This window comes from Sceloporus undulatus, unplaced genomic scaffold (assembly GCF_019175285.1).
Source record: "Sceloporus undulatus isolate JIND9_A2432 ecotype Alabama unplaced genomic scaffold, SceUnd_v1.1 scaffold_16, whole genome shotgun sequence".
In the NCBI taxonomy this organism is placed as follows: domain Eukaryota; kingdom Metazoa; phylum Chordata; class Lepidosauria; order Squamata; family Phrynosomatidae; genus Sceloporus; species Sceloporus undulatus.
In genome coordinates this window covers 2108844-2122724 of record NW_024802938.1, presented here as the reverse complement: position 1 = coordinate 2122724, position 13881 = coordinate 2108844, and the positions used below count along the sequence as shown (strand labels likewise).

General features: G+C 40.7%; 1 protein-coding gene across 1 annotated transcript in view; it reads right to left on the bottom strand.

The window, feature by feature from the left end:
• LOC121917394 overlaps positions 1-13881 on the bottom strand; it is a 76710-nt gene that overhangs the window by 57917 nt on the left and 4912 nt on the right. Inside the window, exons 3-5 of the mRNA XM_042443337.1 lie at positions 13593-13704; positions 7864-7987; positions 5810-5923 (exon numbers count right to left, since the gene is read on the bottom strand). Of these exons, the coding sequence (XP_042299271.1) occupies positions 5810-5923; positions 7864-7987; positions 13593-13652 (298 nt within the window). The 5' untranslated portion in view covers positions 13653-13704. The remainder of the gene's footprint in view (positions 1-5809; positions 5924-7863; positions 7988-13592; positions 13705-13881) is intronic.

Here is a 13881-nt window from a genome sequence, read left to right as displayed (position 1 = left end):
TTCTGTAAAACTTTCCTAGATCTTCACACACTTTGTAGTAACTCAAATCAAAATACAAAGGCTTACATGTAATTGTTAGTCCCAACGACAGGAGATCAACTGAGCCAATGGAATTTATTGACTTATAATCAGTGACAGAATCCACAAGTCTACTCTAGTTGGGAAAACCAATTGGATTTAGTAGATTTCTACTCTAGTTGGGAATACCAACTGGATTTAGGGCAGTATTTGCAATATCAGCTGTACATATTTAAACAGCACACTTTTAAAAACGCATGGCTCAAATCAGTCCTATGCTGTCATTATATTTTTAAAAACGTATTTCACACTGGTACTTTGAAGCAGTCAGATGATGTTGACACACAGAAGAGATCACAGCTTGGTAGTAATGTGTTACAAATAATGTCGTACTTGTAATTTTTCCCTTCCCCTAATCAGTAAGGTATATGTTAAGTTTTATTACAACTAGATAAGAAGAGATCACTCTTATCCTTTTCTAGTGTAATTTGGTTTCACTGAATGATGGAATAAATGCTTCAAATGCTGTCTTGTCCAGTACCTATTGTCAACAATAACAAAACTATTTAACTTAAAACATTTAACATTTAACTTAAAATGTCAAAGTATAGTTACATTTTAAAATTGTAACTAACTACCTTAAAAGGCTTCACCCCAGGACAATTGATGGCAATTAGTTTTTTTTTATTTTAAGTAGCTTTCCAAGCTCTGGGAAAGACTATGAAATAATAACTTGGGTATGCAAGTAGGAATACTCATTAAGGCAAGTAAACTATATCCAAAGACATTATTCATGCAAATTGTTGCATGAAAACCACTACATTATATTATTTATTTTAAAATATTTGTAGGGTTTTGAGGTTACCTCCTCCCAAGGCAGCTTTCAATAAATAAGTTCATATTACATAACCAAGAAATGCAAACCATAAAATACAATAGAAATGAGAGTAATAACTAATAAGAACCAGCAATAACACTAAAATAAGTAATACATAGCTAGTAAAAAATAAAATCAAACAAATAACTGTATGTGTAATATTCTAACTACAGTCTGATAAAGGCCATTTAAGGGACTGCAATGATAGGGCTTGATGTATCTCCAACAGAACAAAATTCCACAAAAGCAGGTCACTGTCAGAAAAGTGAGCCATCTCTCGTCCTTGTCAACCTAGATCTTTTTACTGAATGGCTTAGTAAGTGAGGCTTGGACACTGACTTATCAATGAGGGCAATCCGATATGGGTAAAAGTCTTCAGACAGCCTGGCCACAAACTATTTTATAGTATGAAATGTCAATAACAGTACTATGAATTTGTTATGGAAGTGCACTAGCAACCAGTACACAGGTTTTGCTTGCTTTAACTTCTTACTCCATATCATCATTCAAGCAGTTGCATTTTGCATTAGCTGAGGGTTCCAAACTTTTAAAAGCAGACCCAAACACAGCAAACGTTGTTTCAAACATTCATGTCCACCATGAATATCACTAGTGTATGGATAAATAAAGGATCTAAGATGGTATGTTATGCTAAGGTGGTAAAAATGGCAACTGCCACAACCTGAGCTTCCCTAGTTAGTATTGAATTCAAGAAAACCTGTGCACTTATCGTAGATAGGGTAAAATTTTTCATATGACCCGTGGATAAGTCGAGGGAGCCCAACTGGGGAGAAACTTCAGGGCAATTGGTTGCCCTTCCCAGCCCCCCCCCAAGCTGGGCTTCCCCCTTGTGAAGTTAGCGCAGGAGAAGCTGCAGGGCAATTGATCCCCCTTCCCAGTCTCTCCCCAGCTGGGTTTTCTCCCAGGGAGGGAGCTCAGCTCAGGAGAAGCTGCAGGGCAATCAACTGCCTTTCCCAGTGTCTCCCCAACTGGGCTGTCCCTTGCGGAGGCAGCCCAGCTAGGGAGAGGCTCAGATCATAGTGTATTGAGCCATGTATAAGTCGACCCAGGTTTTGGGGGCCAATCTATTGACCTACATTTCTCAACGTATACACAAGTATATCCAGTAGTCCTCAAGAAATTACTGGCAACACAACATCTACATCCACACCAGCTGGATTGCCAAGAAAGATATTATGGTTTATGACAATGAAAGCCAGTGAGAGGTCTATGTGAAATAGCATTCACCCAATCAGTTTCCCGGTATAATTATCTTCAGGTTTTACTCACGTAAGGTTCATCCATCTAATTTCGGGCAACCACCCCACCCCTCAGCAGCTCTATATGACATAGCCTACAATATTTACTTGTTCCTTCTTGCCCTCTGGAGAAATTTTCAGAGACTGAGAGGGCTGCCAAGAAATGAAATTGAAGGAAAAATTAGCTATGCGCTTTACTTTTCTCCAATGGTGATTTACAACTTCTGGATATAACCAATATTTTAAAAACTCAACATTATTCTTTTGCAAAGGTTGCTACATATAATTTAATCAGGGAAGAAAAGCTAATTTTATAGAGTAGTCCCTTGTTATCTGTGGGGGATTCTTTCCGGACACTGCCACGGCTAACAAAAAACATGGGACCTTACGTCCCATTGTATTCAATGGGTACGTGTGCACGCTCACACCCACGTGTATAGCCATGAGCACATGCACTTACTGGAAAGGCTGGGGCTTGCTGTCTGCAGAAGCTCAGATCCATGGACGGCAAGTCTGAGTTTAACATAGGCATGCCGTACTAATTCAGGATGGACAACCTCTGTTGCCCTGAGGGCCGCATTCAGTATTGACTGGGACAGAGATAGGTATATGTGCACACACACACGCTTTCTCCCTCACTGGACAGGGATAGAAACATTTAAACTAAACCTTCCCCTAGCTAAAATGGTAGGGATCACCTAAGATGGCAGAGGTGAAAGCAGCCCCCTCAGAATCTACGCTGAGATCACTGCTATTGCTGGGGAAACAGAAATCCCAGAAACAGGTATCACAGTTCCCATCTCCAACAATGAGACTATATAGGATATAGTTTTATAACTTTTGCTGTCTCTAACTCTTCAAAAATAAAGATTGGAAATCTCATAAATTGAAACACAACAGTCTTATACCATCAATGTACTATTCAGCAGAAGAATCATAATTATACTAATTCTCCCTCTGCATCTTTCTACTAGGATCTTGTAATACACCATACAGTCTGTGCATTCAGGTTTTGTTGTGCTCAAGACTTAAAAGTAAATGACAGGACAGCTTGAAGATATGCTAGAAAAGATCAGGTCTAGGCTAAGTTTGTTCCATCCTAGTCCCCCACAAAAAATTGCACTAAATCATACAGTGGGCCCTCTCTTTATGCGGGGGGATCTGGATCCCCCCGCTTAAGGGAAAATCCGCCTATGCTTGAACCCCATAGGAAATAATGAGGCTCATGCATGTGGTGGAGCGGTGCGCGTGCGCCATGGACATACGCGCCATTGTTTCCCTCCCCAAGCGGTTTCCGCGTAAGCTGGAAGCCATGGAAAATGCATCCGCGTAAGGCACAAGTGCACTGTACATGCAGGGTCCATGATAGAAGAAAACAAGAATTCTACTGCATAGTATAAAAAGTCATAAAAGACTCTTGTAGCATCTGTGAATGAAGAAAATTCTAGCACAAGCTTTCATGGACACAGTCTAATTCAACAGATTCATACTTAATTAAGTGAACTGTATCCAGAAAAGCTTTTGCTAAAAACTTCCTAGTTAGCCTCAAAGGTGCTACTGGATTTCTTTATGTCCTTTTATACTAAAATGGACTAACACAGCAATCTGTTTGCATTCTTTTGCATAGCAAGTTTACATAACTCCTTGGGACATAGAAGTAGCCTTAAAATGTATCAGACTATTGTCCATCTAGCTCAGTAATATCTACCCAAAGTACTGTATTTTCTGGCATATAAGACTACTTTTTAACCCAGGAAAATCTTCTCAAAAGTCAGGGGTCGTCTTATACGCCGGGTGTCGTCTTATAGGGCAGGTGCTGAAACTTACGAGCCGGACTGGAGAATCTGCGGTCGCCGTATCTGATGGGGGTAGCTCAAAAACGGCCACAGCCACATCCTCACAATATGCGGCGAGCGTGTGAAAGCAGGAAGGGCAGCGCTGTACAAGTACGGCAGAAGAAAATCCATTCACCAGGATTCGTGGAAAGAAGTGACTTAATGCGGTCCCGATGATGAGGTGAGGGGGGTGTAAGTGAAGAGTAGAGCAAGCTGCAGGCATCTGGGATGCCTGGGGTATGGAAAAAAGAGCCATGTTTGCGCTACTGCTCTGATAGTCTTGGAGACAGGGAGGGCTGGGCAGGCATGGAGAGCTGACCAATCCAAGCAGGCTTTGTATACAACAAGTACAAGGTGTTGGTTATTACCTTTAAAGCCCTAAATGGCTTGGGTCCAAGCTATCTCAGAGACCGCCTCTTCCCATACAATCCTCCCCGTGCCCTCCGGTCCTCTGGGAGGAACTTGTTGCAGCCTCAAAAATCGAGGCTTGCGGCGACCTCCTGGAGGGCTTTTTCTGCTGTCGTCCCGAGGCTCTGGAACAACCTGCCGGACGAGATCCGTCAATTAACATCTTTGGACAGCTTCAAAAAGGCTCTCTCAAAAAGGCTTTGGACAGTTTCAAAAAGGCCTGAAGACGGATCTCTTCAGGCAGGCCTTCCCAGACTAAAATATCCCGGCCTCAGGATCTCAGGTTTCTCCCCCATTCCTCAGTAATGTCTCCAAAGCCCCCTTTTCTTTTCTTTAGAACTGAAGTTGCAGTGGTTTATCGGTTGGTATTACTTTGTTTAATTTATTGTTGTTCTAACTAGTTATTGTGGTTTTAATTTAGATATGCAGTTTAATAACTTTTTAAGGGGGGACGGAAATATATTGCCCGGATTGGTTCGCCACAGGGCAGTATATAAATAAAATTTATTATTATATTATTATTAAATAAATAAATAAAATTTATTATTATTAAGTTTTCCTGCTAAGTACCTGCATGTCATAAGCATTTGAATTAAAAGTACATATTGAAATCAAATCTGATGGGTTTTTTAAAAAAATTTATTTGGTGTGCATTGGAAGAGGGATAGTCTTATATGGCGAGTATATTCCAAACTCTATGTTTTAACTGGAAAAGTTGGGGGTCATCTCATACACCCAGTCGTCTTATACGCCGGAAAATATGGTATATTTGCCACCTTGAAAGGGATAACTATGGGAAAAGCCAATACAGTGGTACCCCGGGTTACGAATTTAATTCGTTCCGCGGCGCCGTTCGTAACTCGAAAGATTTCGCAACCCGAAAAAGCCATAGCCGCTAGCGCTGGAAAGCCGCGATTTCGTGCGAAAAAGCGCCGAAAAGCACCAAAATTTTTTTCGTAAGCCGGAAAAAAAACGTAACCCGGAACAGTTTTTTCCTATCTAATTTTTTCGTATCCCGGAAATTTCGTAACGCGGTCATTTCGTATCCCGGGGTACCACTGTAAATAAATAAACAAACAAACAAATAAATAAATAAATAATGCTGTACTGGCAGTGAGTCTCCAGGTTTTCAGTCATCTTTCCCCCCCTGCCTGAAGATGCTCAGGATGAACCTGAGACCCTCTCCATGCAAGGAGAGCCATCTGTTTGGACTAACTTGTTCCAGTTAGCTTGTGTTCTCCAATTACTTTTAGCACAATCTCACATAATGAAAGCCATCTTTATTTGACCAGAAATAAAGCATTATCAAGCAAAGAAAAAGCATGATAAATGGGGAGGAATCCATTTTGACTTACAGTACAACACAACTAAGACTATGCTAATATCTACAAAGAGGCGATTTAATCTAGTACCAGACAGGCTATTTGAAAGTGGAATCTTCTCTTCACCATCTTCAGCCATTTCATCGTTATCCCCTATAGGCTTCTTCTCATTACTTTGTTTGATAAACTTGTTTGTCTTAGGAACTTGGGAAATCAAAGAAAGATATATACAGTAACAGAGAAAACATTGCAGTGCTGACAAAAAGCAAAACAAATAAAGAATGCTTTAAAAATAATCAAAGAGGAGAGGTTTATCCAGTATACACATGAAAACAGGGCGGGGAAGGGGAACCTTCCATAGATTACAATCCACTTCCTGATATTATGAAATCTTATCTTAAAACAAATCAGTGTCAAAGGGGCTACTGGATTCCTCCACCCCCTTTCTTTTTTATATTGAATCAGACTAACATGGTTGTCTCTTTGAAAGCTTTATTGTAATAACTTTAGCTTATTTACCCATCAGCTGTGGGTAAATTGGGATTACAACCCAAACTTTGCCTGGAAACAGAATGATTCAAGAACACCATCACAGTAATATACTATAGGCACATTCCATACTTCTACAGTAAATCAATTTCTTCAACCATCCAAGAATACTCAGAGCAATAATCACACTCTTCTCTTCAAAAATTACTGAGTTACTCAGGCGGTTGCTACACTGCAGAATTAATGCAGTTTGATATCGCTTTAACTGTCATGGCTCCATGCTATGGAATCATGGGACTTGTAGTCTGTTGCGGCACCAGAGCTCTTTGACAGAGAAGGCTAAATATCTCACAAAGCTACCAATCCCAGAATGCCATAGCACAAAGCCATGGCAGTCAAAGCAGTGTCAAACTGCATTAATTCTGCAGTTTGGATGCAGCCCAAGACTTCAGTTGCCTGCTAACAATATACAGTTGTCCCTCCATATTCGCTAGGGTTAGGGGAACAAGACCTCCATGAATATGGAAAAACCGCAAATAACAAAAACACTGTTTTACCTGAGAGGACACCTCTCTAGGAATCTCTAGGTCCTCCAGGGCAACTCTGTGGACAATGTCCAACAGACACTGACCATAGAATGGCACTGGAGTAGCTACAAATGGTCTTTCAGTGCGACTTTTAGTTAAAGTTGACCACAGAGTTGCACTGGAGGACCTAGACAGTCCTAGAGAGAACATATTTATGAAATCCGTGAATAATCAAATCTGCAAATATCAAAGCCGCAAATATGGAGGGATGACTGTATTTCGAGGTTCCAAAGCTATTTAAACTAACAGGTTTGGACCAAAGAGTTGCTAAAACTGGCAGAAAAGGGGGCACGACAGTTTTAGCTAATTCTCTCTTTTCCTGCAGTTATGTTCCCTCAAATATTCACAACCAAGTTGAATGGTTATGTAATCTTCCACATATGTATGGGATGTGCAATAGGGAATTGCAGGGGGAAAGGGAACTGATAAAAATTCTACCTTCCCCCAACTCCTTGTTGGATTAAAGAGCCTAGCACAAATGAAAGAAGCCTCCCTTTTGCTGACTGTACATCTGGATCAAGTCAAAAGGAAACGAGACAGCCATCACACAGTTAAAGCCCTCACAGCTGTTATGATTCTGTAATATCATTCACTTTCTAGTAACCTGGGAATTCTTCATGCCCCTTGTTCCAAATTTATAGCCATGTGGGGTGAAAAAGCAGAGTTAAGAAATCATATGAATTGTTTTCTCTTTCTTGTATGTAAGAAATGGAAGTCATTATTACATATAGATTACACAAATTATATACAGAAAAATATGATTTCTCTAAAGTTTGTATTTGTTAGATCCATACTTCAGACAGAAATACTGTAAGCAGAAGCATTCAAAGGGCTGCTGTATGCTATGCTTTATAGTATCCTGCACAATTTCAAATCTCACGGAGTATGTAAATCTAACATTTTTTATTTTAAGAACAATATCAGTAAAACTGAAAATTAACTTTTGTTAATAGCATGGACTGAAACCATTCTGTTGGTTTTTACAGAGCAGCTATCAACGTGAAAGGCCTTGACTGACACCTTGTGGCCAACAAAACAGAGATATCGGAACAGAATGAAATTCATTACCTTCGTCTGAATCATCCTCAGATATCCACCATGGCAAAGGCTGCTTCTTCTTAGCCAGCCCAATAGTTTCAGGAACACTGGAATTTTTTTTTGGTTCATTTCCCAAAGAATCATCTGAAAGAGACTGTATCAGAAGCAGGATCACTCATTCTGCTACAATTATTCATTTACTGACTACACGTAAACAGTACATAATCCAGTCGATGTTAAATATATTTAACAATGAATGATTTCAAGGAGAATCAAGCATTCACTTAAAACTCAACAGCAACAGGACTTAAAAGCAATTAACTTTTGTATGACTGTGGCCCAAAACAGATGGGCCAAAAGGGCCACGGTCGGGCTGCGTAGGGGATGTAGTATTTAGACAATACATGCCTCGAATGTGGCTGGAAGCCGCCCCAATAGCACTCCAAGGCAAAAGAACTGGGTCAAAAAGAAGCAGACAAAAACCACTCCATTTTGGTGGCCTGATCGAGGCTGAACACATGCGGCTGCCTCAGTCCTGCAGTGACTGGAATGGGAGCTGCCTCAGGTCACTGCTTTTGCCCTGTCTGTTTGAGGCCTATGACGACAGCATTTCTTTTAAGACATATATGTTCTAACCTCTGTTCCTATATTTTAACCCAGAGATTCTTTTCTAACATTGTTTATTACTGTCATTTTCAGCAATTGAGATGGAATCTTTGTGACTCCTCTATGTAACAAATAGATAGATGATGTCTGCCATTGGGAGAGAAGTAGTACTGAGGCTGAAAACTGTTATCCCCAGTACTTGTTCCGTACAAATTCAGCAAAGAGATTTGTGGCACCTTAAAGAACAGGATGAACAATTTCCTTGCATCTAGGGGTTGCCCTCCTAACTACATCTGAGAGAACTACACCACCTCCCATGCCCCTTTCCATAAATAAATAAATAAATAAATGATGTTGTTTTCCTTTTAAAAAAAGGCCCACCAACCTTCTATGGAAGGAATTGACCAGAGGTCATGCCTCATTAAAAAAAAAAAGGCCCTTCAGGTCTAAAACAACTGGAAAGGATGGCCTGGTAAAACTTCCCCCAAAGAGGATACACACAGTACACACCTAGATACATTCTTAGAAGGAGATGTACAACTAATTTGACAGCACTTTTTTCCTATGTCATTGCATTTGCAATTAAACCATCACAGAAACCCCGCCCCCAAGTTAACACATGCACGCAACTAGGACAGTGCATGCCAGTTGCCATATATACTGGACTAAAAGTTGAGAAATGTATGCCCCAAAATGGACTCCAAAATCATGGGCCGACTTTTATATGGGGCAATAAGCTAATACTGCTTATAAAGTTCCTAAAAAAAGTGTCCACTCTTCCTTCGTAGCCAGGGATCTTTAAACAGCTCCCCATTTGAGTCCCCGCATGCACACTCCTCTTTGTGTGTGTGTGTGTCTCATCCTTCAGCCTTCCTTCTCAGCCAGAGCTAACAAACAGTAGCTGAGGCAAGGAAGACGGGGGGGGGAGTTTGCCTCCCTGTTCGAATCTCCACGCACTCTCCTCTGTGTGCGCGCGCATATGTTATCCCTCAGCCTTCCTTCGTAGGCAGAGCTAACAAACAGCTGGTGAGGCAAGGGAGAGAGAGAGAGAGAGAATGCTGAGGCTTGTACTCCATTTTGCAAGCTATGAGCCTTGGAAATCCTTGAGGTGAAGGGAAGGGGGGGTCGTACCTCATTTGAAAGTCATGAGCCTCGGAAATCCTGGGGGCGAAGGGAAAAGAGGGGGGTTGTACCCCATTTTGCAAGCCATGAGCCTTGGAAATCCTGGGGGTGAAGGGAAGCGAGAGAGGGACACGCAGAAAGGTCTGTACCCTGTTTTGCAAGCCATGAGTCTTGGAAATCCTGGGGGTGGAGGGGAGAGACTGAGGTTTTGCAAACTATTAGCTTTGGAAATCCTGGGGGTGAAGGGAAGGGAGAGAGGTTTGTACCCCATTTTGCAAGCCATTAGGCTTGGAAACCCTGGTGGCAAAGGCAGGAGGGGGGAGAGAATGTGTGCATGTGCCGAAGCTTATTTCCCCATTTTTGATGCCGAGACTCTGATCCTTGGGAGAGGTCCAGAAAGGGAGAAGTGGGGGGGATGTGGTGCTTTGTTTCCCCCTTTATATCTTTTGTAACATGCCCTAGTGTTTGTCGCTCAACTTATCCACAGGTCATACCAAAATCCATGATTTTGGCCCTCAACACTGCTCTTGACATATACATGAGGTCAACTAATACATGAATATATACGGTAATTCTTAGACTTTTAGACTGCATGGGCCCAACAAAAAGTCAATTTCCAAAAAGCAAACAAAGAGAAACCTGCCCCCCCCTCAAAAAAGATGCTTCTTTTTGCTCCTTCCAAAGACAGAGGTTGATGGCTGGCGGACTCCCCTGCCGCCAGAAGAGAAGAGAAATGCCATTTCATTCTCCTTGCTCATTCCAAAGGCAAAAGGGGTGATATCATGCACTACGGAGGCAGAGAATTTGCTATCCATCCACTTCTGTCTTTGGGAGAAGTGAAGGCAAGCCCCTTTTTGTTCTCTAGCTTGTTTCTAAGGCAGAAGCTATGCTCGCCAGAGGAAGGAGAGACCTCCAGCCACCCACTTCTGTCTTTGTAATGAGCAAGCACCAGTACTGCAGCAGGGCCTCAAAGGTGCTTGTACTCATAGTTCCAAAGGCAGAAGCAGGCTGCTGGCATTAAATATTCAGAGTTAAAGTTGGGGTGACATTAGAGAGTTGGACTATAACTCTGGAGACTAAGGTTAGATTCCCAGTTTGGCCACAGAATCCCACCCACTGGGTGACCTTGGACAAGTCATATTCTCTCAGCCTCAGGGGAAGGCAACGGCAAAGCTGCTCTGAACACATCTTACAACAAACAAACATAAAACAACAACCATGATAGGCTCACCTTAGGGTTGCTGTAAGTTAGAAACAACTTGAAGGCACACAACAACAGCTACAAGGGGCTAGAGATATTCAACCCTTTCCATTTTTGCAGGGGTTCTGTGTCACTAACCCCAGCAAATGTGGAGCACCAACTGTACAATATATCCAAATAAAATGAACAAACTATGGTTTGGGGCATCGTTCTATCAAGCGACTGTCTGGGACAGCATTCACATGGAATGTCATCCCCATGAAGGAAGCTACATAAACTATGAGTTGCTGATAAGTTTGGAAAACAAATCATGATTTGGAGTCTAAGCTGTATCAAGCTGTGTAGACTATAGCCTTATGTCTGAGCCATCCCACGGTGAGCTACATGCAGATTGCATACTTTTTCTAGACTTTCTGTACAATGAATCATAACATGAAACATCCCTTAAAATAAGTGGTAAAGATAAAATAGCAGCAGATATTTTACCCTCGCTATTGTACTATCCAGAAAAAACAGAGATATTTTAATATAGGTTTAATGTATAGCCTATAAATTACAGTGTCAAACTTAAGTTCTGCTTTTAAGACAGACTACAAATATTAATGCAACACCAATGCCCCAAAACAACTGGACTGGGAGCTAATGACAGGTGTTTGATGCAAGTTCTGTTATCACTTGCTGTTTCTTTTGTGACTAACTGCATCCTCTGTTCAGCAAGTGGGACCTGGATGATGCTTACAGTCCTCAGAGTATTGTTAATTAAAGAAACTGAAACCTCCCCAGATGCTGAGTCTGAGATCTGGAAATCTTCTATATTCAGCCATCTTGTCAACTTCAAATAGTAAAGGAACAGCTGGGAAAGGAAACACTTACAGAAAAATTGCCATTACGGACCCATGATATATCAATTGTCTGATTACTACCATAAAGAGAAATAATGAAAGAGAAAATAATCTCTGGGCCTTTTTAACTGTCCTTTTTCAATGCTGGTTTGACAAGAACTTTGTATAGTCATGCACAAACATGGTGAACGTAAAACAGCTGTATATAGTCAGTTATAGATAACATTGCTTCTTATTGATACATTAATAACAATACCATACAGTAACAACATTTAAAAACTAATATGTTATATTAATTAAATCTGGTTATTTCATTAATGATGTGCTTCATTATGTATTTCAGAGCCATGTTCAGAAATGATGTGGTGAGAGGGAAACGCTATGTCATCACCACTAGCATGTGTTTTACAGTAAAGAATGAATTTTAAACTGGAAAATACTCCCACAAAATCATAAAATTCCACTTACCTGTCCCTACAATGCATAGGATGGCTGCATTAATCTCCCTAAAGTATGGGCACTACGATTTGACTGAAATATCTGCACAATGCTTGAAGAGATTAAGCGTCCCTTATATGGCTCCATCAATAGATACTGTATTAGCTTTGTCATTCAGATAGCAGCCATTATGGGTGCATGTATATATAAAATACACACATGGATTCTCTTTCACTCTCACTGTCTCTGAACACACACACACTCACACAGAGTCTCTTTCCATTGTCAGTGCCAATAATGGAGCAGGTATTGATGAGCACATAAATACTTGTTAAGCGTACATGCTACCTTAAAAGAAAAGAAAAAGTTAAGTTTACTAGAGACTGGTGTCTTTTTCTCATTCTGCCACTTGAAAGGATGACACTCTGCCACATGCCACTTCAAATATGTCCACTTTGTATCTACTTGGGTCTAGATCAGAGATATTTGTACAAGAATACACCATTTTCATATACCATCACAGGTATATAGTACAACCTGAGAATACGAACAACATTTTGGTCTATAACCTCTTTGCTCTTCAGTGCTCAGAGTTTGTCTAGTTTACTAATTTTCATGGGGTGGTGGTGGTGGTTTTGATCCTATCCATACTTTGCTCTTGTCCTTGCTGCGTGCCTTATAGCAACCCTACACAAACCTGTAACATGGTTTCCTTGATTCTATTATTCTTTTGAAGGAGAAGGAGTTTGCCAATGTCTTCTTCTGATACTGAGGATGTGTGACTGGCCCAGGGTCACCCTGTGGATTTCCATGGCTGAGCAGGGATTTAATCCTGGTCTCCAGAATCCTAGTCCAACTCTCAAACCACTACACCATTCTTACACTTTTCCATATTTAGTGTAGTGTAAATCCTATATACAGAGCGAGTGTGGTGTAAAGATCTGAGTGTAGGAATCGGACTCTAGAGATCAAGGTTTGAATCCCTGCTTAACAATGGAAACCTGTCCCTGAGTCATCCTCAGCACTGCAAAACCCCATGATAGGGTCACCATTAAGTTTTACATTAAGAAATGCAAATGCACACAACAAAAACCTATAAAATTTCCATGAAAAGAATTCCCCTTTTCACTGGAATGTTATCATTAGATAATAAGGCATATATCAAATAGAATAATAACTGCTCATCCAGAACTCAGCAAGAGTTGAAATAATTTTAAACTAAACTAACACATCAGGCTTGTTGTAGGCTGAGCTGTAACAAAATAAAGTACACAAACTCTTCCAAGCAGATTCATGTAAAAAGATACAGCATTTTAATACAGTAATGGGCAGCTTGAACTACAGCTCTTTATCCAGGGCAAGGCAACTGCAGCATGGTGGAACAGCTCTGCCATGCTAGGCATATGAGAAAACCTTCTGAATATAGCTGCTGGCTGATAACAAGTCTGAGCTGACATGACTAGTCAGGGACAGCCTTGAAGTCTTTACAAATGCACACAAAAGGCTGGTATAACACTGAAAGTATACAGTTCATGAAAAGCATAATTTACCTCTTTCAAAAACTGTTCAAATTGTTCATCTAAGTCTTCTTTTGAAAACCGATGAGCCATGGTCAGCAGTTGGATTTAAAAACTTCTAAATTACTGTAATAACTAGGTGGATCTTTAAAAAAAAAGGAAAACAAGTAATTATTAGTACTAAATTTCTCATTTATTATTCTCTAATTTGCTGTTTGAATACACAGGTTGACACACAGTCTGTAAAACACAAAGGAGATACAGAGAGTACACTAGGGACAGCCATTTTGCTTAAATTTCTTAACTGCTGAAGATTTCAGTG